At 42.2% G+C, this 27,031-nt stretch overlaps 1 protein-coding gene across 4 annotated transcripts in view; it reads left to right on the top strand.

Annotated features, from left to right (window-relative positions):
* The window catches only part of SPECC1L (sperm antigen with calponin homology and coiled-coil domains 1 like), a 66,690-nt gene that overhangs the window by 35,301 nt on the left and 4,358 nt on the right, over positions 1-27,031 (top strand). For 3 of the 4 annotated variants that reach the window (XM_044275505.1, XM_044275501.1, XM_044275502.1), the window contains exons 6-14: positions 1,006-1,079; positions 2,601-2,776; positions 2,861-3,027; positions 3,114-3,223; positions 8,048-8,138; positions 18,108-18,194; positions 19,124-19,283; positions 20,753-20,821; positions 21,105-21,207. In XM_044275505.1, coding sequence (XP_044131440.1) covers positions 1,006-1,079; positions 2,601-2,776; positions 2,861-3,027; positions 3,114-3,223; positions 8,048-8,138; positions 18,108-18,194; positions 19,124-19,283; positions 20,753-20,821; positions 21,105-21,207 — 1,037 coding nt within the window. The remainder of the gene's footprint in view (positions 1-1,005; positions 1,080-2,600; positions 2,777-2,860; positions 3,028-3,113; positions 3,224-8,047; positions 8,139-18,107; positions 18,195-19,123; positions 19,284-20,752; positions 20,822-21,104; positions 21,208-27,031) is intronic. The other variant, XM_044275503.1, reaches the window with a different exon arrangement.

The raw sequence follows: 27,031 nt of genomic DNA on the forward strand, positions 1-27,031 counted from the left end.
GCATACAAAGGAACACACACAGACACACACACGGGCTCAGCCATTCGTAGATGCCCTATTTCAGTTCTTACAACAAGATTTCAGTTTTATAATCCTGTTGGCGCTGAATGAGATGCATGTGAAGGGGCCCAGATTTACTGATGTATCTGCGCCAAAGATATGTCCAAAAAAAGTCCAGCAAATAAGCTCAATTCGGAGCATTTAGGGTTTCTGCAGTTTTTTCCAACATGCTTAGCAGAAAATGAGCTGGGCTAAAATTATTACTGCCAAAATTTTGATGCAATTTTGGAAGTAAGCCAACCAAGAGTTGGTACAGAGTCGGAGAAAAGTGTCTGTCTCTGCACCACATGTATCATCCAGACTGAGCCCCTGGGATAAATGTGGTGCAGGTGTAGACAGCCTGTCTGAGTTTCTATAGGATTAGGAAATCTGGACCTAAAGTGCCCAATGTGATAAAAATATAATACAATTTGACCCTCTTTTATTACTCTCCTAGTTCGCTATTACTAATAATTTTTTGCTAGTTTCATGTCAAGATAAATGTGTAAAAAAAAAATATTGTGAAAACTATTTCAAATAGTTTTGCCTACAGTGCTGTTTTGTGTTTGTCACCCATCACTCCAATGGTTACATTGTCCGAATTAAAAAGTTTTATGTGTAAAGTGACAGGACCTTTTAATGACATGGTAACCGGCAGCCTTAAGGAGGTATCCTGTCCTGTACGTGCCGGTTGTCTTAAGCTCCTCTATCTTCCTGTCTCAGACAATAAGGCTGTAGCTGCTTCAGCACTTACCCAGAGGAGGTGTTAATACTTCATCAAGGAAACATGTCTCAAAGGTGGCTATTAAATACTTTTCTCATTTCCTTTCATGCTTCGTGTATAGCCAGTACTCGTGTAATAACTACCTCTAAGATGAGTGGTCTGGATCATGTCCTAAATTGTGTAATTAAGTGATGGTACATGTATGTCACATGCTTAAATGCTGATTCTCGTTTCTCCTACAGATGCAGTAAAAAAGCTGCAGGATCAAAAACATGACATGGAGCGGGAGATAAAAATATTAAATCGAAAGTTAAGGGTAAGGGCTAATTTTTTTCCCCCATTTTGATTGTTAATCAAGTTTAGTATCTTACAGAGGACCTTTCTGGTCTTCTTACATTTCTAGTTTAAAGAAGCGCCCTAAGATTATAATTTTTTTGTCTATAAGAATAAGATTGGGGCTTTTGTGTATGCCTTATGTGTACTTGTTTTATCTGATGTGTAATTTCTGGGTTGTCAGCCATCTTGATTCCTTCTTCCCCAGATATGGTTTTCCTAATGAATCCTATGTTTCCTGTCATGCCTGGCTTTGCAGAGACAGAGGGGCAAGGTGTCTAACCACAATGCCCACCTCTGAGTCCTCTTAGGGCAGTCATGACAGATTAGTGACACAGAGCTGCAGTCCCCTGACACTGTAGGGTCTTCGTATTCTTCTATGTAATGCAGCTTCAGTCTGTCTGTCATGCCATCTCTCTCTCCCCTGTCAACTCTTACATGCAGGAGGCAGGGAAGGCAGTGTGAAGGAACATCTCATAGAATTACACTGGAGAGTCAGCACACACAGATAGTACAGGCAGTGTGAGTCAGGCGGTTTATACAACTGCAGCTAATCACTGTGTACTCTCACCTACTAGCGGTATATGACTGCACTCCTCGCCCTTTAGATAGGGGAGACATCATATTTTTAACATGATACAACAGGGATATACAAAGGAACATGGAGAGTGGGGAGGTGAGAGACCTGAGAGCTGCCTGGAGGGATTTGATTGGTAATGATGTCATCCTGTAGTTCATAGGAAATCGCCCACAATGGATAGACCCAGTTTCTGTTTACACATTAGAGCATGGTGTCAGACTTCAGATCCAATAATGAAAAGGTTAAAAAGCTATATGTGCAAATGAGTTGTAACAAATCACACTGCTAGAATATTGGTGGTGAGTTAGTAATATAATTGGGGAAAAAATTAGTCTTTTTGAAATAACAATTCTGGTAGTTTACTTAGAACTTGTGTCATGCTGATTTATGAATAGGTGATGACTGGATTATTCATAAATGTTCTTTGTAGGAAAATCCCTTTAAAGGGATTCTCCAGGATTTTGATACAGGTGGCCTAGATAGGCTATCAATATCAGATTGGCAGGGCTTTGACACCCCTCACCCCTGACGATTAAGTGTTTCCTTGTAGTGTCAAAGCCAAAACTACACAGCTCCGTCTGTTGTGTAGTGGAGTGAGATGATGGCTACATCTCTGATCCCACGGAAGTGAATGGAAGCAGCACTGTGGTTACTAGCTTGGTCCATTGTACAGTGGATGCATCTATGTAGTTCTGGCACTGAAGCTATAAGATAACAGCTGACCGGTAGGGGTGCGGGGTGACGTACCTCTGCCTATCTGATATTGATGGCCTATCCGGAGAATAGGCAGTCAGTATCAAAATCCTGGACAACCCCATTAAGATTATTACGCTATTCTTAAAGCTATGCATATGTTTTTTTTAAATATTTAACTGTGCCAGACATATTGTAGTGACTTATTCTCCTCTTCTGATTGCCATATAGGAGGAGTCTGCTGAATGGCGCCAGTTTCAAGCTGATTTACAAACGGCTGTTGTAATTGCTAATGATATCAAGTCAGAAGCACAAGAAGAAATCGGTGAACTAAAACGGCGACTCCATGAGGCGCAGGAGAAGAACGAGAAACTTGCCAAGGAACTAGAGAATGCTGCATCCCGCAAGTAAGGCCATCATTATATTCGGGAATGGAAACATATAGAAATAGGCAATAAATTGTTGAGACCTAAACCTCCTAATCTTTCCAGGCAAGAAGAAGAAAGGGGTCGGGTCTATAATTACATGAATGCAGTAGAGAGGGACCTGGCGGCACTGAGACAGGGAATGGGTCTTAGTCGCAGGTCTTCCACCTCTTCTGAACCTACACCCACAGTGAAGACTCTCATCAAATCATTTGACAATGCATCCTCACCAGGTATATGTTTTTAGCCTATTTGCCTATAACAACCATATGTGCCATCAACCTAGTAGTGTAACTTGCATATTATCCCCTCTTGATAGCCCCCAGTCCAGCAGTAGCAGCTACTGCTGCAGCAGCTTCAATTCCCCGCACACCCCTCAGTCCTAGCCCAATGAAGACACCACCTGCTGCTGCTGTCTCTCCCATGCAGGTAAGAAATGAAAAAACATCCTGCATTTTGGACCTGCTTTGCTTTCTGGATAGACCTCTTGTAAATCCATGCACTTGTTTACTGACTAGTTGTCTTGCTCGCTTAGTGGACTGGTAAACACTTGTTTTACCACTTATTAATTTAGATATACTTTTGTGCTATCTATTATTCCGTCGCAATAAAAAAACAATTTGAAACTGTTCAGATATTCTTAGGATTGTTAATACAATGCCTTCGGAAAGTCTTTAGACCTTTTTTCACATTTTGGTATGTTGTAGCCTTAGGGTACTTTCACACTAGTGTTAGGAGAATCGGGCAGGCAGTTTCGGCAACGGAAATCCATATGCAAACTGATATCATTTGTTTCAGGATCTGTCTGACAAATGCGTTGAAATTCCGGATCTGTCTCTCCAGTGTCATCTGAAAAAACGGATCCGATATTTATTTATTTTTCACATATTTTAAACCGGATCCGTTGATGCGGCAATTTCACAAACACTTGGTATCGGATCCAGCATTAATAAATTTCAATGGTTCCGGAATTTTGGCCGCATTCAAGTGTTCCGGAATTTTGGCCGAAGAAAATACTGCAGCATGCTGCGGTATTTTCTCTGGCCAAATACCATAAAAGGGACAGAACGGAAGACATCCTGATGCATACTGAACGAATTGCTTTCCATTTAGAATGCATTAGGATAAAACTGATGCGTTTGTTCCGGTAATGAGCCCCTATGACGTAACTCAATACCGAAAAACTTTAACGCTAGTGTGAAAGTACCGTTGCATGTTTTCCCCATCAATTTGCACTCAACACCCTATAATGAGAAGGTGAAAACAGAATTTTAGGAATGTTTTGCTAATTAATTTAACAGTAAAAAGTAAAAATTTTACATGGACATAAGTATTCAAACCTTTTGCTATGACACTTGAAATTTAGCTCTGGGGGCCTCCCATTTCTCTTGATCATCTTTTGAGATACTAATAATAATCTTTATATATATATATATATATATATATATATATATATATATATATATATATATATATAGAGAGAGATATAGTGCCAACATATTCCGCAGCGGTTTACAATCAGGGGGTGCAAATATAAACAGAGTCATAAATAAAATAGCAACAAAAAGGGCAACAATTAAAACGAAGAATGAGGGCCCTGCTCGCAGGAGCTTACAATCGATGACATGAAGATGAGGTTGAGACAAAAGGAGTTCGGTCAGGTGATGTGATAGTCTAACCTAAAAAGATGTGTTTTTAGGGAGTACGTAAAACTGTAGATGTTGTGAATTAACCTAATAGTTTGGAGTAGGGCATTCCAGAAAACTGGTGCAGCTCGAGAGAATTCTTGGAGATGGGAGTGAGAGATGTAGGGGCGGTGCAGCAAATGCAAACGCTTGTATCTGTTCAGAACGGATCTGTTTGCATTACCATGAACAAAAAATAATGATAATGCAAACGGATCCATTTTGACTTACACTGAAAGTCAAAGGGAGGCGGATCTGTTTTCAATTGCACCCACCATATTGTGTCTGTGAAAATGGATCCGTCCCCATTGACTTACATTGTAAGTCAGGACGGATCCGTTTGGCTCCGCAGCGTTTTGGTGTCCGCCTCCAGAGCGGAATGGAGGCTGAACGGAGGCAAACTGATGCATTCTGAACGGATCCTTATCCATTCAGAATGCATTGGGGCTAAACTGATCCATTTTGGGACGCTTGTGAGTGTCCTGAAACGGATCTCACAAGCGGATCCAGAAACGCCAGTGTGAAAGCAGCCTTACAGTAATCAAGACTGGAATGGATCAGGGCAACAATGAGTGTTTTTTTTTTTTGTTTCCACAGTAAGAAAGGTGCAGATTCTAGAGATGTTTTTGAGGTGCAGGAGGCATGAGCAGACAAGAGATTAAATACCGGGGGTAAAGGAAAGATCAGTGTCAAACAGAACACAGGGACAGCGGATATGCTGCCTAGGCGGGATAGTGCCACACACTGAGATGGAGATTTTAGGTTTAGTTAGCTTAGTTTTTGAAAGATTCAGTTTCAGAGTCAGAGAGGACATGATGTTAGAGACAGCAGACAGACAATCACTGGTGTTCTGTAGTACCGCAGAGGTGATATCGCGAGAAGAAGTATATAGTTGGGTGTCATCAGCATAGAGATATAACTGGAGACCAGATCTGCTGATAGTCTGTCCAGTAGTGGCTGTGTAGAGAGAAAAGAGACGAGGACTGAACTCTGAGAAAGCGCAAGAAGGAGAGGAGGGAGCCAGCGAATGATACACTGAAAGAGCGGCCGCAGAGATGGGAAGAAAATAAAGAGAGAATGGTGTCCTTAAGTCCGATAGATTAGAGCAGGGATGCTCAACCTGCGGCCCTCCAGGTGTTGTAAAACTACAACTCCCACCATGCCCTGCTGTAGACTGATAGCTGTTGGCTGTCCTGGCATGCTTGTAGTTGTAGTTATGCAACTGCTACAGGGCCGCAGGTTGCGCATCCCTGGATTAGAGCATGGTGAGGAGTAGATGGTGGTCTGCAGTGTCAAATGCTGCAGAGAGATCAAGGAGAATTAGTCAAGAGTAGTCACCGTTGCGTCAGGAGGTAATTGCTCACTTTGGTGAGGGCAGTTTGTGTAGAATGTAAGGTGCAAAAACCTGACTGTAGTGAGTCAAAGAGAGAGTTAGTGAAGAGATAGCAGATGAGGTGAGAGTAGACCAGTCACTGTAGAAGTTTAGAGATGAAGGGGAGATTAGAGACAGGTCTGTAGTTGGCTGCGCAGGATCGGTCAAGAGAATTTTTTTTTTTTTTTTTAAATAATGGGGTTGTGACAGAATGTTTCAAAGAAGAAAGGAAGATACCAGAAGAGAGAGAGAGACTGAAGATTTTTAGTTAGGTGAGTGGTGACAGCCGGGTAGGGAGACTGAGAGAGACTGGAGGAGGTATGAGGGAATAGGGTCACTAGTGTATGTGGTAGGACAAGAAGTAGAGAGGAGCCTGGAGACAACTTCTTCTGTGACTGGGTTGACTATGGAGAGTGAGTCAGAGGAGATGTGGGTGGGAAAAAGATCAATTCCACTTAGAGGCTGGGAGCTGATTTCCTGATGGATATTTTCAATTTTTATTTGAAAGTAGGTGGCTAGATCGCCAGCACAGAGGTCTGTACTAGGTACATGCACTTTTGAGATGTTTCTGCACCTTGGAGTCCACCTGTGGTAAATTCAGTTGATTGGACATGATTTGCAAAGACAATCCGCAGTCTATATAAGGTCTCACAATTGATGATGCATATCATATCAAAAACCAAGGTATGAGGAGGAGAGAACTGCCTGTAGAGCTCAGAGAAAGGATTGTGTGGAGGCATACATCTGGAGAAGGATACAATACATGTCTGCTCCACTGAAAGTTCTCAAGAGCACAGTAGACTCCATATTCTTAAATGGAAGAAGTTTGTAACAACCAGTGATCCTCCTAGAGCTGGCCGCCTCTTCAAGCTTAGTAACTGGGAGAAAAGGGCCTTAGTAAGAGAGGTAACTAAGATTGGTTACTCTGGCTGAACTCTAAAGATCCTGTGTGCAGATGGGAGAAACTTCCAAAAGGTCAACCATCACTGCACCACTCCACCAATCTCGGCTTTATGGCAGAGTAAAAGACACATGAAAGACTGCCTGAAGTTTGCCTAAAGAACCTAAAAAACTCTCAAACTGTTAGAAGCAAGATTCTGTGGTCTGATGAAACCAAGTTTGAACGTTTTGGCCTCAAATCCAAGTGTCATTTCTGTGTAAAGCCAAGCACTGTTTATCACCTGCCCAATACCATTCCTACAGTGAAGCATGGTGGTAGCAGCATCACGCTATGGGGGTGTTTTTCAGAGGCTAGGGCAGAGAGGCTGGTCAAGGTTGAATGGTCCAAAGTACAAAGATATTTTTAATGAAAACCTGATCAAGAGTGATCTGGACCTCAGACTGGGCTGAAGGTTCACCTTTCAACAAGATAATGGGGAAAATTTATCATGAGGGGAATATTTGAAGTCAGTTTTGCTTGAGTCTATGTTGGCGTACAATATGCCACTTTTATCAAATGTTGCATACTTGATAAATTTGTCTTATTCTTAAACCTAACACTTTTGTCAAAAAAAAAAAGCAACTCCAGTTTTCCTACTTCACCCTCCTACTAGACTGAGACTGCGACTTGAGACTTTGTAAAAAAAAAAAAAAAAGTCTCAATGATAAATCTGGAGTGAAACTACTTAACATAGAGGAGGGGGTGGTGTAAAAATGCTAAAAATTACAAAAGTCCCCTTTTGCAACTTTTTGAAATGAGAATTCTGGAGTGAAGGCAAATAAATGAGAGCCAATGATCCTAAGCACACAGCTAAGACAACACATGAGTGGTTTAGGGACAACTTGAGTGGCCCAGCCAGAACCCTGACTTGAACACAATAGAACATCCCTGGAGAGACCTGAAAATAGCAGGTCATGGTCCCCGTCCAACCTGACAGAGCTTGAGGGGATCTGCAGACAAAAATGACAGAAAATACCCAAATCCAGGTGTGGCATCATACCCAAGAAGAATGGAGGCTTCAGCTAAGTAAAGGGTCTGAATACTTATGTCAATCCAATATTTTATTTTTTCCTTTTTCAATAAATTAGCAAAGATTTCAAACATATTTTTTTCACTTTGTCAATATGGCGTATTGGATGCAGACTGATGGGGACAATTTTATTTATTTTTCTTTTAATTTAAGCACAATCCTCTATTAATTTTTTTAATGTATGAAATATGTGGTAAAATTGACCTATGTTCTGTTCTTCATGCAGAGACACTCCATCAGTGGGCCTATATCTTCCACTAAATCATTGCCAGGCCTGTCAGAGAAAAGACCAAGTTATGCTGAAATACCAGTGCAAGGTGCATAAAACTCTAAGGGTCAAAAGTTATGCTGTTCTTATTTCTTGCTTTTCACATTTACAGGCACATTGCCATTGGTAAAGGCTTTGCCTCTAGAAGGCTGACATGAACAGGACTATTCCCCGTGTGTGTCACAGAGGACCTATCAGCTCTCCGGACACATCTCATTCAATAAATACTATAACATTTATGGAACATCGTTCCTTACAGCTCTTCACTGTGGCATCCCTCTGTTATTTCTCCTGGAAGTGTTTGTTACCTGGTTTGGGGTCACTAAACCACTAGCATGTTGTTATGCAACTGGGATTTAGGATCCTAGAACTGCCCATAGCATAAGGGGGCATTCACCCGACCGTAGTTTCGGTCTGCATCCTTCGGCATTTCTTTGCGGATCAGATGTGGTTCTATTAATTTCAATGGGACCGCGAAAGATGAGGACAGCACACCTTATGCTTTAATCATCCGTGAAATCCATTCTGCGGCCCCACCAAAACAAATAGTCCTATTCTTGTCTGTTTTGCTGTCAAGAATAGGCATTTCTAAGAAAGGGCAGGACATACTGATCCCCAAAATGCAGAACACACACAGCCGGTGAACTGGCTGAGAGGAGAGTCTGGCAATGTATTCCAGCTTCATCAGACAGATGCCCACTTCAGTTCTAAAGCCAAACATTCTGCACCTCGCTTCACTATGCATGTGCCTGGTCTGCAGTGAATACACAGTGTAATGAAGTGTACATTCCTCATGCATATGCTATGCATCCCATACTCCTGGACTATTCTCTTGTGGTGATGGATGGGTTTGCTGTGGCAGGTTTGGGACCTTAAACCCCAACTGTATAATGGCATGCTCCTTTTTAGTGGCCTCAAACCAGGTGACCGGTTCCCTTGACAATTTAGTTCCCCCCCCCCCCCCCCATTTCCTTTACCAATGAAGTGTGCCTCTTCACAGCCTGACAGTTATTGTTGATTGCGTCATTAGGGGAACATCGTTTTGACAATGGGATGGGAACATCAAGTTGTGAGTAGCAGAGTCCTGTTTAGACAGCATAATCTGCTGTCCGAGAACGATGATTGAGGTGTCCACGGGCAGATCATAGTAATGCTCGTTCCAGATAATCGGCCGAATATCGGGCACCTTTAGCAGCAGCTTATCTCCTGTGGGAACAAAGGAGTGGTCATCTTGAAATCAAACATTCCCAGTTCTTCTGTTCCTTGACAACTGCCTACATGGGAGAGTTGGGACATCTCATATACATTGCATATGTTACGTTTGGGCATTTATTGTTCCTTTTCCCTTTTTTAATTTGTAAGCAACACAGACAGAAAACACAGTATTGTACGCTGATCTCAGAACCACATGCTAATAGCAACAGTATGACACCAGAACTTTTAGCCCTGCAATAACAGTGGGTTCATGGGGGGCTAAAGCACCAGCAGCTCTATCATACAGCACCTAATTGGTCCATTGCTGGCTTCTCTACGCTCCACTTTTCTCTTCTCTTTCCTGTTTTCAGGGGGTAGGTTATGATCATTTTGATCCCAGTGAGTGTTTCCTACTTGCTCATCTTCTTTGTGGAGTAGAAAGCCAGATTTATGATTTTCTATTTACTACTGTTACCATGTCTGTGCGTATATTATCTGCCCTAGTAGGGCATCTGTGATATTACTCTACAATGAGATGAATCATCATCACACTAGCGTTTTGGCTTTCCGTTTGCGAGATCTGTTCAGGGTTCTCACAAGCGGTCCAAAACGGATCAGTTTGCCGGTCCAAAACGGATCAGTTTGCCCTAATGCATTCTGAATAGAAAAGGATCCGCTCAGAACGCATCAGTTTGCCTCCGTTCAGTCACCATTCCGCTCTGGAGGCGGACACCAAAATGCTGCCTGCAGCGTTGTGCTGTCCGCCTGACAAAGCGGAGCCAAATGAATCCGTCCTGACACACAATGTAAGTCAATGGGGATGGATCAGTTTTCTCTGACACAATAGTAAAAGGATCCGTCCCCCATTGACTTTCAATGTTGTTTATGACGGATCCGTCATGGCTATAGAAGACATAATACAACCGGATCCGTTCATGACTGATTCATGCGGTTGTATTATTGTAACGGAATCGCTTTTGAAGATCCATGACGGATCTGCAAAAAACGCTAATGTGAAAGTAGCCTAAAGTCTCAACAAAACCGTACTAGGATGCATTATTTCACGTACCAAATTGTACATACTGCAAAGTACATTGCACATCTTGTAACATAGTAACCATTATAAGGCCGAAAAAAGACATCTGTCCATCCAGTTCGGCCTCTTATTCTGCAAGTTGATCCAGAGGAAGGCAAAAAAAAAAACTGCGGTAAAAGCTAATTTTCCTCACTTAAGGGGAAAAAAATTCCTACCAAACTCCAATCAGGCAATCAGAATAACTCCCTGGATCAACGACCCCTCTCTAGTAGCTATAACCTGTAATATTATTACACTCCAGAAATACATCCAGGCCCCTCTTGAATTCCTTTATTGTACTCACCATCACCACCTCCTCAGGCAGAGAGTTCCATAGTCTCACTGCTCTTACCGTAAAGAATCCTCTTCTATGTTTGTGTACAAACGTTCTTTCCTCCAGGCGCAGAGGATGTCCCCTCGTCACAGTCAAAGTCCTGGGAATAAATAGATGATGGGAGAGCTCTCTGTACTGACCCCTGATATATTTATACATAGTTATTAGATCTCCCCTCAGTCCTCCTTTTTCTAAAGTGAATAACCCTAATGCTGATAATCTTTTAGGTTATTGTAGTCCCCCCCCCCCCCATTCCAGTTATTACTTTAGTTGCCCTCCTCTGTACCCTCTCCAGCTTTGCTATGTCTGCCTTGTTCACAGGAGCCCAGAACTGTACACAGTACTCCATGTGTGGTCTGAATAGTGATTTGTAAAGTGGTAGGACTATGTTCTCATCACGGGCATCTATGCCCCTTTTGATGCAAACCATTATCTTATTGGCTTTGGCAGCAGCTGCCTGACACTGGTTTTTACAGCTTAGGGCTCTTTCACACTTGCGTTGTTCTGTTCCGGCATAGAGTTCCGTCGTCGGTGCTCTATGCCAGAAGAATCCTGATCAGGATTATCCCTATGCATTCTGAATGGAGAGAAATCTGTTCAGGATGCATCAGGATGTCTTCAGTTCTGGACCGGAACGTTTTTTGGCCGGAGAAAATACCGCAGCATGCTGCGCTTTTTGCTCCGGCTAAAAATCCTGAACACTTGCCACAAGGCCGGATCCGGAATTAATGCCCATTGAAAGGCATTAATCCGGATGCGGCCTTAAGCTAAATGTTGTTTCGGCGCATTACCGGATCCGACGTTTAGCTTTTTCTGAATGGTTACCATGGATGTCAGGACGCTAAAGTCCTGTTTGCCATGGTAAGGTGTAGTGGGGAGCGGGGGAGCAGTATACTTACCGTCAGCGCGGCTCCCGGGGCGCTTCAGAGTGCCGTCAGGGCGCCCCACGCGCATGGATGATGTGATCGCTTGGCACGTCATCCATGCGCATGGGGCTCTCTGACGTCATTCTGGAGCGCCCCGGGAGCTGCACGGACGGTATGTATACTGCTCCCCACTACTACTATGGCAACCAGGACTTTAATAGCGTCCTGGCTGCCATAGTAACACTGAACGCATTTTGAAGACTGATCCGTCTTCAAATGCTTTCAGTTCACTTGCGTTTCTCCGGATCCAGCGTGTAATTCCAGCAAATGGAGTACACGACGGATCCGTACAACGCAAGTGTGAAAGAGCCCTTAGTTTGCTGTTCACTAAAATTCCTAGGTCCTTTTCCATGTCAGTGTTACCCAGTGATTTATCATTTAGTATGTACGGGTGACTTGCATTATTCCTTCCCATGTGCATAACCTTACATTTGTCAGTGTTAAACCTCATCTGTCACTTCTCTGCCCAAGCCTCCAATCTATCCAGATCCCTCTGTAGTAGTATACTGTCCTCTTCCGTGTCAATTACTTTACACAGTTTAGTGTCATCTGCAAAAATGTATATTTTACTGTGCAAGTCTACAAGATCATTAATACATATATTGAAGAGAATAGGGCCCAATACTGACCCCTGAGGTACTCTACTAGTGACAGTGACCCAATCTGAGTGTGTACCGTTAATAACCACCCTCTGTTTTCTATCACTGAGCCAATTACTTACCCACATACAGACATTTTCTCCCAGTCAAAGCATTCTCATTTTATATACTAACCTTTTATCTGGTACAGTGTAAAATGCTTTGGAGAAGTCCAGATATACGACATCCATTGATTCGCCGCTGTCAAGTCTAGAACTTTCCTCCTCATAGAAACTGATTAAATTAGTTTGACATGACCGATCCCTCACGAAGCCATGCTGATATGGCGTTATTTGCTTATTTTCATTAAGTTACTCCAAGATAGCATCTCTTAGAAAACCTTCAAACAGTTTACCCTCGACAGATGTTAAACTTGCAAGCCTATAGTTTCCAGCCTCTGTTTTTGGACCCTTTTTAAATATTGGCGCTACATTTGCTATGCGCCAATCTTGTGGAACACTCCCTGTCAGTATAAAGTCCTTAAATATCAGAAATAAGGGTCTGGCCATGACATTACTTAATTCTCTTAGGATACGGGAGTGTGTGCCATCTGGTCCTGGCGATTTGTCTATTTTAATCTTTTTAAGATATAGAAGAGAAAAAACAAAAGGAGGCAGCGCCTCGTGTGTAGAACCTTACAAACAGTAATACAGAAATACACTGGTTGTGACAAGTCACAACACCTATGTTTCGCCTTGCTGGAATATTCCCGTCCAGGTTGCAGGGATGGGTCTGCATCTGCTGCCTTGGTCTATGCCCTTTTTCCATAGCTCACGGTCAATGGGATAAAGCAGGTTTAGTTGAGAGAAGAAATCGGACCAAATTTCAAACCGCGCTGATGCAGAAGAAGGACTCTGTGCTGAGACGTTACCATAAAGGTAATCTTTTATTCAAAAGGTCTACGTGTTTCAGGGGCGAACTGCCCCCTTCATCAGGACAAAGTGAAAAAGTTTTATTATCCTGATGAAGGGGGCAGTTCGCCCCTGAAACGCGTAGACCTTTTGAATAAAAGATTAACGTCTCAGCACAGAGTCCTTCTTCTGCATCAGCACCGTTTGAAATTTGGTCTGATTTCTTCTCTCAACTAAACAATCTTTTTAAGATGCCGCTGTACTTCTTCCTGGGTCAGACAGGGCACTTTTAATGGGGAATTAACTTTTACATTCTGCATTTCATCTGACAGTTTATTTTCTTCAGTGAATACAGTGGAGAAAAAAACATTTAATAGCTTTGCTTTCTCCTCATCGCTCTCTGCAACTCCCCCCTCATTACTCTGTAGAAGGCCGACACCTTCAGATTCATACTTTTTACCATTTATATAATTGAAGAACATTTTAGTGTGTGTTTTGCTCTCTTTGGCACTTAATCTCTCGGTCTCTAGTTTGGCTGCTTTTATTAGTTTTTTACATATTCTATTTTTTTTTCAGTGCTTCCTCACTACCCCCCTGTTTTTGTGATTTTAAATTTCTTTTTTTTTTTTTTCATTTATTGCTTTTACAGTTCTATTTATCCACATTGTTTTGTTTTTTTTCCTTGTAACCTTTTATTCCCATAAGGTATGTACCTCCACAATAAGATTTTAGGATGCTTTTAAAAATATCCCATTTTGTGGCTGTATTTTTTGTCCCAGTTAGTTAGGCCTATGGCCTCTCTTAGTTGGCTAAATTTAGCTTTTTTGAAGTTTGCTATTTTTGTTCCTCCCTGAAGGAACACTCTTTGGAATGATAATTGGAAGGTTTTTACTTTTATGGTCACTATTTCCCAGGTGTCCCCCAAACTGCACGTCTGTTGTTCTGTCAGGTCTATTGGTTAATACTAAGTCCAGTATGGCTGTCCCTCTGGTCGGGTCCTGAACCAGTTGGGAGAGGTAATTGTCTTTGGTTATTGCCAAGAACCTGTTTCCTTTATGAGATATACAAGTTTGTTTCCCAGTCTATATCTGGGTAGTTGAAGTCCCCCATAATAACCACCTCATTATGAGCTGCCGCCTCGTCTATCTCGTTTAGTAGTAGATTTTCTGTGGACTCTGGTATATTAGGTGATTTATAATAAACTCATATTAGTAATTTATTATTGTTTTTGCCTCCATGTATTTCTACCCACAGTGACTCCACATGTTTATGTCCCTCACTTATATCTTCTTTGACTGTGGGCTTTAGACAGGACTTTACATAAAGGCAAACCCCTCCCCCTCTTTCCGGTTTTGACAATCCTTTCTAAACAGACTGTAACCCTGTACATTAACCGCCCAGTCATAGCTATCATCCAGCCATGTCTCAGTTATTCCCACTATGTCATAGTCCTCCTCTCACATCACTAATTCAAGTTCATTAGTTTTATTAGTCAGGCTTCTGGCATTAGTATGCATTTAAGATGTTTATGTATATTTTGTACCCTACACTTTTCCTTCTGAGCTGTTCTAATCCCTCCTTCCATTTCTCCCCCAGTCCCATTACCTTGCACCCGGTCTCTATCTGCACTATCTTCCCATCCTATAACGTAATTACCCTCCCCACAGTTCCTAGTTTAAACACTCCTCCAACCTTCTAGCCATCTTCTCCCCTAACACAGCTGCCCCTTCCCCATTGAGGTGCAGCCCATCCCTACTATAGAGCCTGTAGCCAACAGAGAAGTCGGCCCAGTTCTCCAGGAACCCAAACCCCTCCTTCCTACACCAGTTCTTGAGCCACTTGTTAACCTCCCTAATCTCCCGCTGCCTTTCTTGTGTGGCTCGTGGTACCGGTAGTATTTCGAAAAATACTACCTTTTGAGGTCCTTGCCCTAAGCTTTTGACCTAAATCCCTAAAGTCATTTTTAAGGATGCTCCACCTACCTCTTATTTTGTCATTGGTTCTGATATGGACCATGACCGCTGGATCTGCTCCAGCCCCTCCCAGTAATCTGTCAACCCGATCCGCGTTGTGTCGAACTCGAGCGCCAGGAAGACAACACACCATTCGACGAGATTTCCCCATCTGTACCCCTAATAATGGTGTCTCCCACTCTACCAGCACCTGTCTGGCCTGTCCTGCTCTCCTGGTCCCCTGCTTACTTGAGCTGACATTCCCTCGGACTGGCAGAGGAAGTGTCTGGCTACAGCAGTGCTCTCCCTGAACTGGCATTCCCCTCATCTGCCAACCGAGCAAACTTGTTGGGGTGTGTCAGATGCAGGGTTGTTTCGGGTATCGAACTTTCGAGGCCCAATCAATACTTTTATGCCAGTATCGATTCGATATCAGGATGTTCATTTTTTTTTCTATACAAGACCCTTCTATTATGGCGCACGCGCAGACAGTTAAGAGGAGGGAGGGTATGACGCAGCCGCTCTGAGCCTAATGAAGTGAGCGGGCCCTGAAGCTGCCAGCACCACTGCCACCAATGAATGTGCTAATTAAAGTAGGAGGCGGGCGGTACCTGCCTCCTGTATCTGTATTAAAGGTTAATTATCATTGGTGGTGCAGTGCGCCCCCCCAGTATTAAAATGATTGGTGGCAGTGGCCACAGGGTCCCCTCTTCATTGGTGGCAGTGGCAGCTTGTGATCGGAGCCCCAGCAGTGCAATCCTGGGGCTCCGATCGGTTACCATGGCAGCCAGGAGGCTACTGGGCCCTGGCTGCCATGGTAAGCTCCCTGCTGCTGTGTGCATTATGCACAGGGCAGCAGGGACAGTGTAAAGTCCTATTAACCCTAATAGAGATCTATTAGGGTGAATAGGACAAGGGTCAATAGGACAATAGTTATTACAATAGTTAATAAACAAAAAAGTAAAAAAAAAAAACAACACCAAATTAATAAGTATAAATCGCCCCCTTTCCCAATTTTACATATAAAATAAACAATAAATATTTTACATATTGCCACGTTTAAAAAGTCCAAACTATTAAAATATTTAAAAAAAACTCTTATGCGGTGAACACCATAACAGAAAAAAATAAAAATAAAAACCTTGCCCCCCCCCCCCCCCAAAAATAGAATAGTACTGTTCAATTATGGGCCGAATGTTCCATAAAATGCAGAATGCACTCGGCTTTTTTGGTGTTTTATTTTTTTCGTGTGGTAGCAAATCTTATCGAGTATCGCAATACTTTTTTATGGTATCGAAAAGAAAACAACATTTTGGTATCGAAACAACCCTAGTCAGATCAGGGCTAGGCTAGCCTCCCTGGCACTCTTCCCTCTGCCCCTCTTTCTAACTGTTACCCAGCTAGCTACCTCACTTTCCCGAGCCTCCTCGCTACCACCCCCACATCTACCCCATAGAGTGCTTGCTCAGTGAGCAGCAAACTCTTTTCCAAATTGTCAACGCTTCTCAGTGTTGAAATTCGCCCGTTTAGATACTCGATGTGTGATTCCAAACGGGCATATGCACCTTCAAACAGCTGTTCCAGGACTGCATACATTAGACAAGATGTGCACTGGACTGCGCTTTTAATAATGGAACACATACTAAATGGGGATTACGCAAGAAAAGAGAAAAATACAATATAGTGACGTGATAAGAATTTAACTTACTGTAGTCCCTGAATCTCAAGTCACATAATATAAAGTCACACACTTAATACAAACACACACTTAAAAATCAAACACGCGAACGCTCACAAACTCGCGTTATTTGCCTGCTTGTATAAATGCAAGCTCTCAAACCAGACTGCTTTTTTCCCCCCTCTGTTCTGCTGCCATATACTGTACAAGGCTGTCTGACTCAGACTCTATGTGACAGATTTGATTTAGGGACCTTCTTGACAACTCTATTCTGGTAAGGAAGTTAAAGGGGTTGTAAAAGGTATCCTCCTGTGGATATGGAATAAGTGTGCTGCTCTATTCATCTTTATGGGACTGCCGGAGATAGCAGAGCACTTGTACTTGGCGATATCTGGCATGTGTGTTTTTGTTTTTTGTTTTTATGAGAAGCCGTCGATGAAGCCGTCTTCAAGGCAAAATCGGCACAATGTCTTTCCAAACAGACACAATAGAATTAACTAAAAAAAACTCAGCAATGGAACAGACATTGCACAATCCTTATTTTTAGATGTCTTAATTGGAGTAAAATTTTAATCTTTATTCACATTTATTTAAAATCCACTATTAGCACGTCAAATAGCCTAATAAAAGCAAATGTCCTTTCACTCTGTATCCAGTGTTTTTTTCAAGTATTCTTTTATTCCTGAAAGCGGGAAGTAGTCTGGTGATTCAGAAACTTTTAGACAAGTCCTTCCAATCCATAGTAAGATCATCCACCAGGTCCAAACCATTTTTGGAGACGCTTGCTTAGCATTGCAAAGTCTTTGTTCCAGTCTGGTCGAGTCGAGGCTTGGACTCTCTTCTCCAGTAAGGAGCAATTTTCCTTGCTTCTTAACAGGACGTTTTCAAGTCTGCATTCAATCCTAGATCAGATCTCATAATTTCATCCCCAGACTAATACTCAACATTGGGGATATTTTGGATACATATTTTTACATTTTTATAAGCCCTATCATCGGTTCTCTCCATTTAGGAGTCCATTCCTTGTCTAATATGGGTCTACCTCATGGTAACAGCAGTAGTTCTTCCTGGAACTGCTTACAGGAGATCGTCCTGATGAAGGCTCTTCTGGAAAGCCCAAAGCTCCAGCTTGGATATAACTGTGGATACCGTTCCATATCTGGTGGAAGATCACTAAATCTGCTTTCTTCATAGCTAATTCAACTACTTAGCATTAGTCCCCTACTGGGAAGAACTATACCCATGGTGCTGAATCCCCAATAAACTCCACAACAAAAATGTTTCTCTCCTTTCCTATAGGATTAGGACTGTAGGAACATTATGTAAGGTTAATCATTGCCATGTGTAATCAGAGTTTGTATTGTCTGCAGATCATTTGCTAAGAGCAGCCTCCAGTGCCAGAACTGCATCTTCCTTACCAAGGGTCCAGGCCATGGACAGTACCAAATCTATCGCTGGTAAAGCCAAAAACTTGCTTTCTATGTGTAAATGAACATTTTCCAGGACTAGCACATTGCTGGCCTACCCGTAGGATAGGTCATCAATACCAGATCAGTGGGGGTTTGGCTGGGTGCCAGCAGTCCATCAGCTGTTTTCATAAGCTCCAGGGCTGGAACTACACAGCTCCATACACTTAAATGGGAGCAGCACTGCAGTAACCAGGAATGGCCATTACACAGTGAACAGTAGTTCTGGTTCCAGGTCTTTTAAAAACAGCTGATCAGTGGGGGGGTTGGGAGTCATAAGGTGCTAATCTGATATTGATGACCTATCCTAAACATAGGTCATCAGTAAGTAAGTCCTGGAAAACCCCTTTAAAAGCAAAAATGTTTTTTATATAGGTGGGGTCATTGATGTGTTTAATGACAGCAATTTCCACCGAAAAAATAGTTGTAAAAAATGATATAGGCATAATCCATAAAAAGCACATGCTGTCTGGTAAGTAACTAGGACTAGAAAATCACCTCTCATTATTCTGCAAGTCTACACTATATAATATCTGTCACTTTGCACGTCCTACATTAGCATTCAGGTTTTTTTTTTTGTTATTTACTCTATTCTTTTGTTTTTCTACTTCCTGCCTGATATTAATAACAATATTGGGGAGGAAGTGTCTGACCTGAACGTCCATACTGATTTCCTGTCCCCTTCCTCTCCTTGTCTGGGATCCCTCATGGTGCTGATTTACAATGTAAAGCAGATGTGTGTTAATAAAACGGCGGTATAAATTTTCACTATCAAGCAGAGTTTTATTGCTGATGAGGAGTATTTTATTTTCTGCTAGTCTTAATTTATCATGTTCCATTGTAAAAGTCTAATACGGTGCCACATGTAAAGTTGTTCCTTTTATTTCTTTGTTCTGGAACATTCATCTTTGTTCTTTCAGTGTCGCGCCGCAGCAGTGAGGAACTGAAACGTGACATCACTGTGCCAGATGGGGGTTCTCCTTCTACTTTGATGTCAATGACCTCATCCTCACCGCAACTTTCTCTCACTTCTTCCTCTCCAACAGCATCTGTTACGCCAACTGCTCGAAACCGCATTAGGTATTGACCTTGCTGATCTCTTTACCTCTAGCCTTTATATCTCCCCTGAAGTTAAATGATGCATTATATAGTGTATGTAGTATCCATGGTAGTCAGGTGAATCTTCCGATTTGCTGGTCTAGGTAGAACAGGCTATTTTTTTTTTAAATAGTTCGGCTCATTATATAGATATACTGAAAATGAGCAGATCCGATATACAAGAGTGAGTCAAAAATTATCCGCACTCTGGTTGTAGAATTTCATCAACTTTCAAAAAAGACAAATTCTTAGTTTTTCAACAAATTCTCCCTAGTTACCTCTGTTCAGGTTTTTGCATGTTACGTCAATTGTAACTGTTGTTCAAGAAGCAATGGCTGCCCCACTTGTGATTTTCAAGAAAGAAGAGCAACGTGTAGTAATTTTTATTTTTTTTGTGGTCTAAGGGTGTCTGGTGCCAATATTTATTAAAGACTTTGTGCACAGTATAGAAAAAGTATATTGTTGCAAAGAAGCGTGTATTAATGAATAGAGCAGTTCCTGGGAAGTCACACAAGCGTCAACCTTGAAGAAGACAGACACTCGTGACAACAGATTCTGTTGGAGTTACGGTAGATAATATGGCAAAGAAGCCCCATAAAGACAAAGATTCACATCTGATGAAGAGGTGAAGACGGCGGTGCATTCGTAGCTCACAGCTCAGTCTAAAACATTTTTTATGTTTGTTGACAGATGGAAAAAGTGTATTAAAAAGCAGGGCGACTAGGTCTAAAAATGATGTATTTGCCCTTTCTGAAAGTTGATTAAAATAAATTACGGATCATTTTTGAGTCACATTCGTATGTTTCATGTTGTGTGTTCAGTTATGTACAGTAGCTTCGTACAATGAAAGGTCATTTGCACATGCAGCAGATATCCTCCACTGCTGTCTAAGGCTAGTTTTGCATATGTGGGTATGGAGCCCATTGACTATAATGGGACCTGGCAGGGATCCGGTTGGTTTCCGAAATGAGTGCTAGGACTCGATTGGACAAAAATGAGTTCGACCATCATCTTTTGTCCGGCCAAATCGAAACTAGCTTTATCCCTGCCAGATCCCAGCAGAGTCGATGAGGTCTGACGGTGCACCTGCCCTATCGGATTATCCAGCTATGTCGGATACGATGAAACCGCAGTGCATATGTAAAAGTAGACTCTGAATATATTACATCTACTTTATGTAGTAGCAGATTTTACCCTTTACATTGCACTGTGTAAAATTTGCTACTAATCTGGAAGACGTCTGTGATAAACATACATAGTTTGAGGTTTTATAAAATTTCACTCCTATTGCAAATCTGCAATAATTACTTTGTGTGAACATTGCCTAAAGTGTACTTTCGCTGTTTAATTACTGATTTTAAAGTTTTATATATATTAATAATATACATAAAAAGTTCAGTCATTGTGCAAATACATTGAATTACTTATCTTGTACTTACCCTGAGTTACAGCCTGTATTATAGACCCGAGATGCATTCACAATTGCTATTGGAAACAGTCAACAGACACACCCTTAACAGGTTAGCTGAGCTTCTGAAATGCAATATTCTGTGCTCCGCTGTGTTCTGGGAGTTAGTTTTTTTCCCCACATCAGATTGCCGTACAGTACCTGGTGTGAAGGCTACACTTCCCAGAATGCAAGTCATTAGCGCAAGTTCTATACAGACTGTGGGGTATCAATTAAGTGGACTTTTCTTTGCTTCTTGGTTTTTGCACTCTGCTTGTTCTCATGTCTGCATTTAATTTCCTTTGTTATACTTTATTATCTCTTGTTTTACAATTATTGTATACATTTGTATATAGGGAGGAGAGGAAGGACCCCTTGTCAGCTCTTGCAAGGGAATATGGTGGCTCGAAGAGGAATGCTTTGCTGAAATGGTGTCAGAAGAAAACTGAAGGCTACCCGGTAAGCATAGTAGGGCGAAGGTGCCTGAGTAAAGGCTAATTACTTTCCTACTTGTTATTGAACGGTTTTCACATATCAGCCGTGTTGGGTTATGTAAATGTGGATTTGACCCTGAAGAAGCGTAGGCAGACTGTTAGGTTGGTTAATTAGTCCCTGGGTTATTAAGCAGCACTCTCTCTCCTGAGAGCGGATGAAGGATAGTTACCGGGATACATGTAGCTCCATCTGTCCAGGACCAGGAAAGAATTAGCAAATGCTATTTGAATCCACAGATGTTGGTTGCATGGCTGTCACGCTCTCTAAGTGGGGTAGTTGCCACAGCAACTGTCTGATGGCCACCGCGTATGGTGCATGGGTCCCATTCATCAGAACAGGACCCAAGCCCGCTGAGCGTTGAATGGTTGCCTCAGCAAAAGACTTGCCCAGTGTGCAATTGTATCAGATGAGGTGGCAGAGTCTGCCTGGACAACCCCTGTTAGTACTATGCACATTTAAGGCTACTTTCACATTAGCGTTCGGGGCTCCGCTTGTGAGTTCTGTTTGAAGGCTCTCACAAGCGGCCCCGAACGGTTCCGTCCAGCCCCAATGCATTCTGAGTGGACGCGGATCCGCTCAGAATGCATCAGTCTGGCAGGGTTCAGCCTCCGCTCCGCTCAGCAAGCGGACACCTGAACGCTGCTTGCAGCGTTCGGGTGTCCGACTGGCCGTGCGGAGGCAAACGGATCCGTCCAGACTTACAATGTAAGTCAATGGGGACGGATCCGTTTGAATTTGACACAATATGGCTCAATTTTCAAACGGGTCCATCCCCCATTGACTTTTGACTTTCAATTTTTAAAGTCTGGACGGATCCGTCTGAAGCTACTTTCACACTTAGAATTTTTTCTACAATATAATGCAGACGGATCCGTTCTGAACGGATCCCATCGTCTGCATTATAGGAGCGGATCCGTCTGTGCAGACCCCAGACGGATCCGCTCTGAATGCAAGTGTGAAAGTAGCCTAACTTAGTTTGCGTGACCATCCTCATTTTAAAGACCTACAGTAATTATAGTCTCAGTAACCATTAACTGTGGAAGGAGACAAGAGACTTACAGTGACATCACGTGACATTTAGTCCTCTTAATCTTGAGAAGGAATTCCATCTTTTCTATCATTTCCTCACCAGCACTTACTGGAGATTTGTCTGTGAGGTGGGTGGATTTGATCAATTAAATAATGAGATACTATGCTATACTTTTGGTATGAAGGTCGTGTGACTTCCTGGCAAATAAAGGCATTGCACCAAACATTACAGAAGCTTCTTTCATCCTAGTCCTGTTTTAGCCTTTTGTGGTCAGTATTCTTAGCCTACACGTCATCTGCAGAGTGAAACCGGTCGTCTCACAAAAATGCTAGAACAAGGCTTTACCTTTTGTGTCTTAGAATATTTGTACAGGTCTGTTCTTTTCTATTTTCTGCGCATCATCTGACCCTCGCAGATGTGACGGTCAGTACTTGTTACATCTTCATGTTTTTTGTTTTTTTTGTGTGTACCATTGTGTAATGTTTCTGTTGTGTTGTGAATAGCTGTGAGGTTTGCATAGATGTTCTAGAAGATTAACCTCATAGAAACGTTATCTTAGTTCTTGATACTATGTACTGAAAACTGCATACTCAGACCTCAGTTGTTTAGGGCTTCTCCAGATGTGTGGGCAAAATATAAGTTGATGGTGTAGACACTACAAAATTATATGATCGGGAAGAATAAACATCCTGGCTCCTTGTGTTTTATAGACTCTATTTCCCCTGGGACCATAGGAGATCCCATTGCTGGAAGTTCCCATGATCAGCTGTTATGTGGGCAGTCATGGTGTTAAGGCTTGTTTTCCCTGCAGACTACGGACAAATTTGTTTGTAGTCTGTAACCATGGAGACTATCTAGGTGTGATAATTCTGTATAATAGTGTCCATTCTGCCAGTGTTGGGATTTCTTATCTTTTACACAGGTGTTGTGGACATGCACAAAAATTGTCACACAGTGCTTTTGATGCCCCTTTGATAAATTGGCAGTTATATCAAAAATGGTTATACGTCCCAGTGTCACAACATCTTTCTGATGAGAACATCTCGGATTGTTAAATGGCACCAGAAAAAGTATCTTCTATCTGTGTGTGTGTGTGTGTGTGTGTGTGTGGCCAGTATAAAGACCATGATCAAAATACCATAAGAGTTGAATTCTCAGTTGGTGACATTTCATATGGCCATGTACTGTATCTTGTGCTGACTAAGCAATATTAGCACAATTGTAATCTATTACAAAAATTTAAGGAAGTTACGATTTTGTTTGTGAACGATAAATTGCTCTCGTACTCGAATCTCTCAAATCTCATTCGCTCTCTTAGAGAGGTCTCCTACCCAGGTTCAGTGTCTTCTTGGCTTTTGCCTGACACTTAAGATGCATGGGTTTGTGTCTGTGTTCTTTTCTCAAAGAACACAGTGACGTTCCTTGGACTTTTTCTAACACAATTTGGGGAAAGTTCATCTGTTCTTCATTATGTCTTTTTTTTTTTTTTCCATTTCTCATTAAATGTTGTTAAATATTCTCACAATGTAATTAAGCCAAGATTTCTTTATACAAGCAAAAATACATTTACTATGTGTTCCTTGAAGGTCTGACAAATCTTATGAGTAGACCGATACATCTGGGAATGTGTTGGTCACCTACAAATTATGCAACATGCTTTAGGCTACTTTCACACTAGCGTTCGGCTGTCCGCTCGTGAGCTCCGTTTGAAGGGGCTCACGAGCGGACCCGAACGCTTCCGTCCAGCCCTGATGCAGTCTGAATGGATGCGGATCCGCTCAGACTGCATCAGTCTGGCGGCGTTCAGCCTCCGCTCCGCTCGCCTCCGCACGGACAGGCGGACAGCTGAACGCTGCTTGCAGCGTTCGGGTGTCCGCCTGGCCGTGCGGAGGCGTGCGGATCCGTCCAGACTTACAATGTAAGTCAATGGGGACGGATCCGTTTGAAGATGCCACAATATGGCTCAATCTTCAAGCGGATCCGTCCCCCATTGACTTTACATTGAAAGTCTGGACGGATCCGTCCGAGGCTATTTTCACACTTAGCTTTTATATGCCAATATAATGCAGACGGATCCGTTCTGAACGGAGCCTCCGTCTGCATTATTATGATCGGATCCGTTCAGAACGGATCCGATCAAACGCTAGTGTGAAAGTAGCCTTACTGTTCAGCATATGGATACAGATTAAAGGGGGCTTTCTGAGATTTAATTATTGTAACAGAGCAGGAGGCAGTATGAAATAAAGAAAAAAAAAATAATACTTCCTTTTTAAATATCCGTTCAGTGCCAGATCTACAGCAGTCACTTGACGTTCACTGCTGCAGTCAGTCCTTGGCCTCAGTGGACACATGTGCATAAATTGCATGTGACTTCCAGGTTAGTGATTGGCTGCATCGGTCATATGAACGATGGACGGCACGTGACCTCTGCAGGTCCAGTGGGAACCAAAGCGTCAGGTGCTTCATTGCTGGAGCATCAGGACATTTAAAAGGCAAGTAAGGTTTTTTCCTTTTGATTTCTGGTTAGACGAGGGTATGTGGTGGTGACTACTACAGGTTGAAAGATCCAATCGATGGAAAAGGAACGATTGATCGCTGTACGTTATTACACATAAGGATAGTTGCTCAAATTTTAACATTTTTATGAAAATTCATGCAATAATCTCTCCAGCTAATACAGTCTACCCTTTTCTGTGTGCTAGTAATATTAGCAAATCCTGGATTTTGTGTCCTGGAATCTGCCGGGTAATGTGATTCCTAGGCTGGACTCCCCGATTAAGCAGGTCATAGCTATTGTGTGTGCGCGCCTCAGCACGTACAGCAGTTCTAGAGTCAGGAAATGAATTCTTTATTATTATTGGTATTATTTTAGTTTCTTCCCAGAAATGAATTTGACCCAGGGACAGGCGGGGGTAGAGAAGACATGGACAGCGGGAGGGAACTTCCTGCTCCACTGAGGAGATTCCTTTGTATAACAGGCAAATATTATCACTCAGCTTTGTCTCTACTGCACATGGACATACTGTACTTGTGCTTCATGGATATACAGTATAGTCATTTGTTTCCCCCTTTTTATGTATGTAAAGTACAGGAGAGTGGAATGAATCTAACGTCACTGCAGATCCTTTAAAGCAGAAATGTTTTTGAAATACGTAGACACAAAACAAGCATTACAACAAAATAAAATCACACTTGCTCATTAAAATAGAGTGATGGTCCTTTTACATGGGACGGCAATCTGGCCACTTATCAGGAATGTGTAAAAGGTGCCACTGATCACCTGAAGAATGAGTCAACACTAGTTTATTGGGTGTTCCTGTCTTTCAGCCGGCCTTTAAAATGATCATTTCTGTGCAGCAGATCGGCCTGTGTACAGAGAGATCGGCAGCCCAGTAACAATGATTCTCTATGGGGATGAGCATACAGAAGAGATCATTGCTGTGTGTAAATGCAGCTCTCATCTTCCTAAGGGCTCATTCAGACGGCCGTATCCTGTCCGCAAAAATGCTGATCCGTTTTTCTTGCGGACAGTTCAGCATGTCCGCAAAAAAACAGATTGCATTCAGGTTTTTTTTTTTCTGATCCCTAGACTTTATTAGGGCCATGTCCTGATTTTCACTGACAAGTATAGGACATGTTTCATTTTTTTTACTGAGCCGTGCAATGGAAGAAAAGGGCCCCATAGAAGTGAATGGGACAGCATCTAATCCGCAAAAAAAGCCACTATCTGCGGAATGTGGAAGCTTAAGAATGAACATATGCATCTCTTCATGAGAAAAAAAGCAGTGAATACAATACCCACAAAAATATTCAGCCTTCCAAAATGTGCCTTATCTGATCCTGAAGCCAGTTCTCCCCCAGGGTATTTGGGGTCTTTTTCAACATGATGAATTTGGTAATTTTTCATCGTGAAAAATGCATGTTTCTTTTTCTCCTTTTCTTTTTTTTTTTTTTTATACTTAAGGGGGAGATTTATCAAACTGGTGTAAAACTGGCTTAGTTTCAGATTTCACCTTTTATTTTCCAGAGGAGCTCTGAAAAATGAAAGGTAAAATCTGGTTGCTATGGGCAACTAAGCCAGTGTTCCGTTACACCAGTTTTGATAAATCTAACCCATAATCTTAGCTTTTTTTTTAGAATTTTACAAATTGTAGTAAGCTGTTACCCTAGTGTTAGACTATTTTTGTTTGCGATTTGTTTTGTATAATTGGGGCATGGACTGTCTTTTTGTGTGTTTTTTTTTTTTAAATGTATTATTTTTTTATATAGTCTGTCCCTCAAACAGCGTCCCCAGTTAGGCCTCATGCACACGACAGTTTTTTTTCACGGCCCGCAAAAACGGGGTCCGTGATCCGTGACCGTTTTTTCATCCGTGGGTCTTCCTTGATTTTTGGAGGATCCACGGACATGAAAAAAAAGTCGTTTTGGCGTCCGCCTGGCCGTGCGGAGCCAAACGGATCCGTCCTGAATTACAATGCAAGTCAATGGGGACGGATCCGTTTGATGTTGACACAATATGGTGCCATTTCAAACGGATCCGTCCCCATTGACTTTCAATGTAAAGTCTGGAGTTTTTATACCATCGGATTGGAGTTTTCTCCAATCCGATGGTATATTTTAACTTGAAGCGTCCCCATCACCATGGGAACGCCTCTATGTTAGAATATACTGTCGGATATGAGCTACTTCGTGAACCTCAGATCCGACAGTATATTCTAACACAGAGGCGTTCCCATGGTGATGGGGACGCTTCAGGTT

Source organism: Bufo gargarizans, chromosome 1 (genome assembly GCF_014858855.1).
Source record: "Bufo gargarizans isolate SCDJY-AF-19 chromosome 1, ASM1485885v1, whole genome shotgun sequence".
Classification (NCBI taxonomy): Eukaryota; Metazoa; Chordata; class Amphibia; order Anura; family Bufonidae; genus Bufo; species Bufo gargarizans.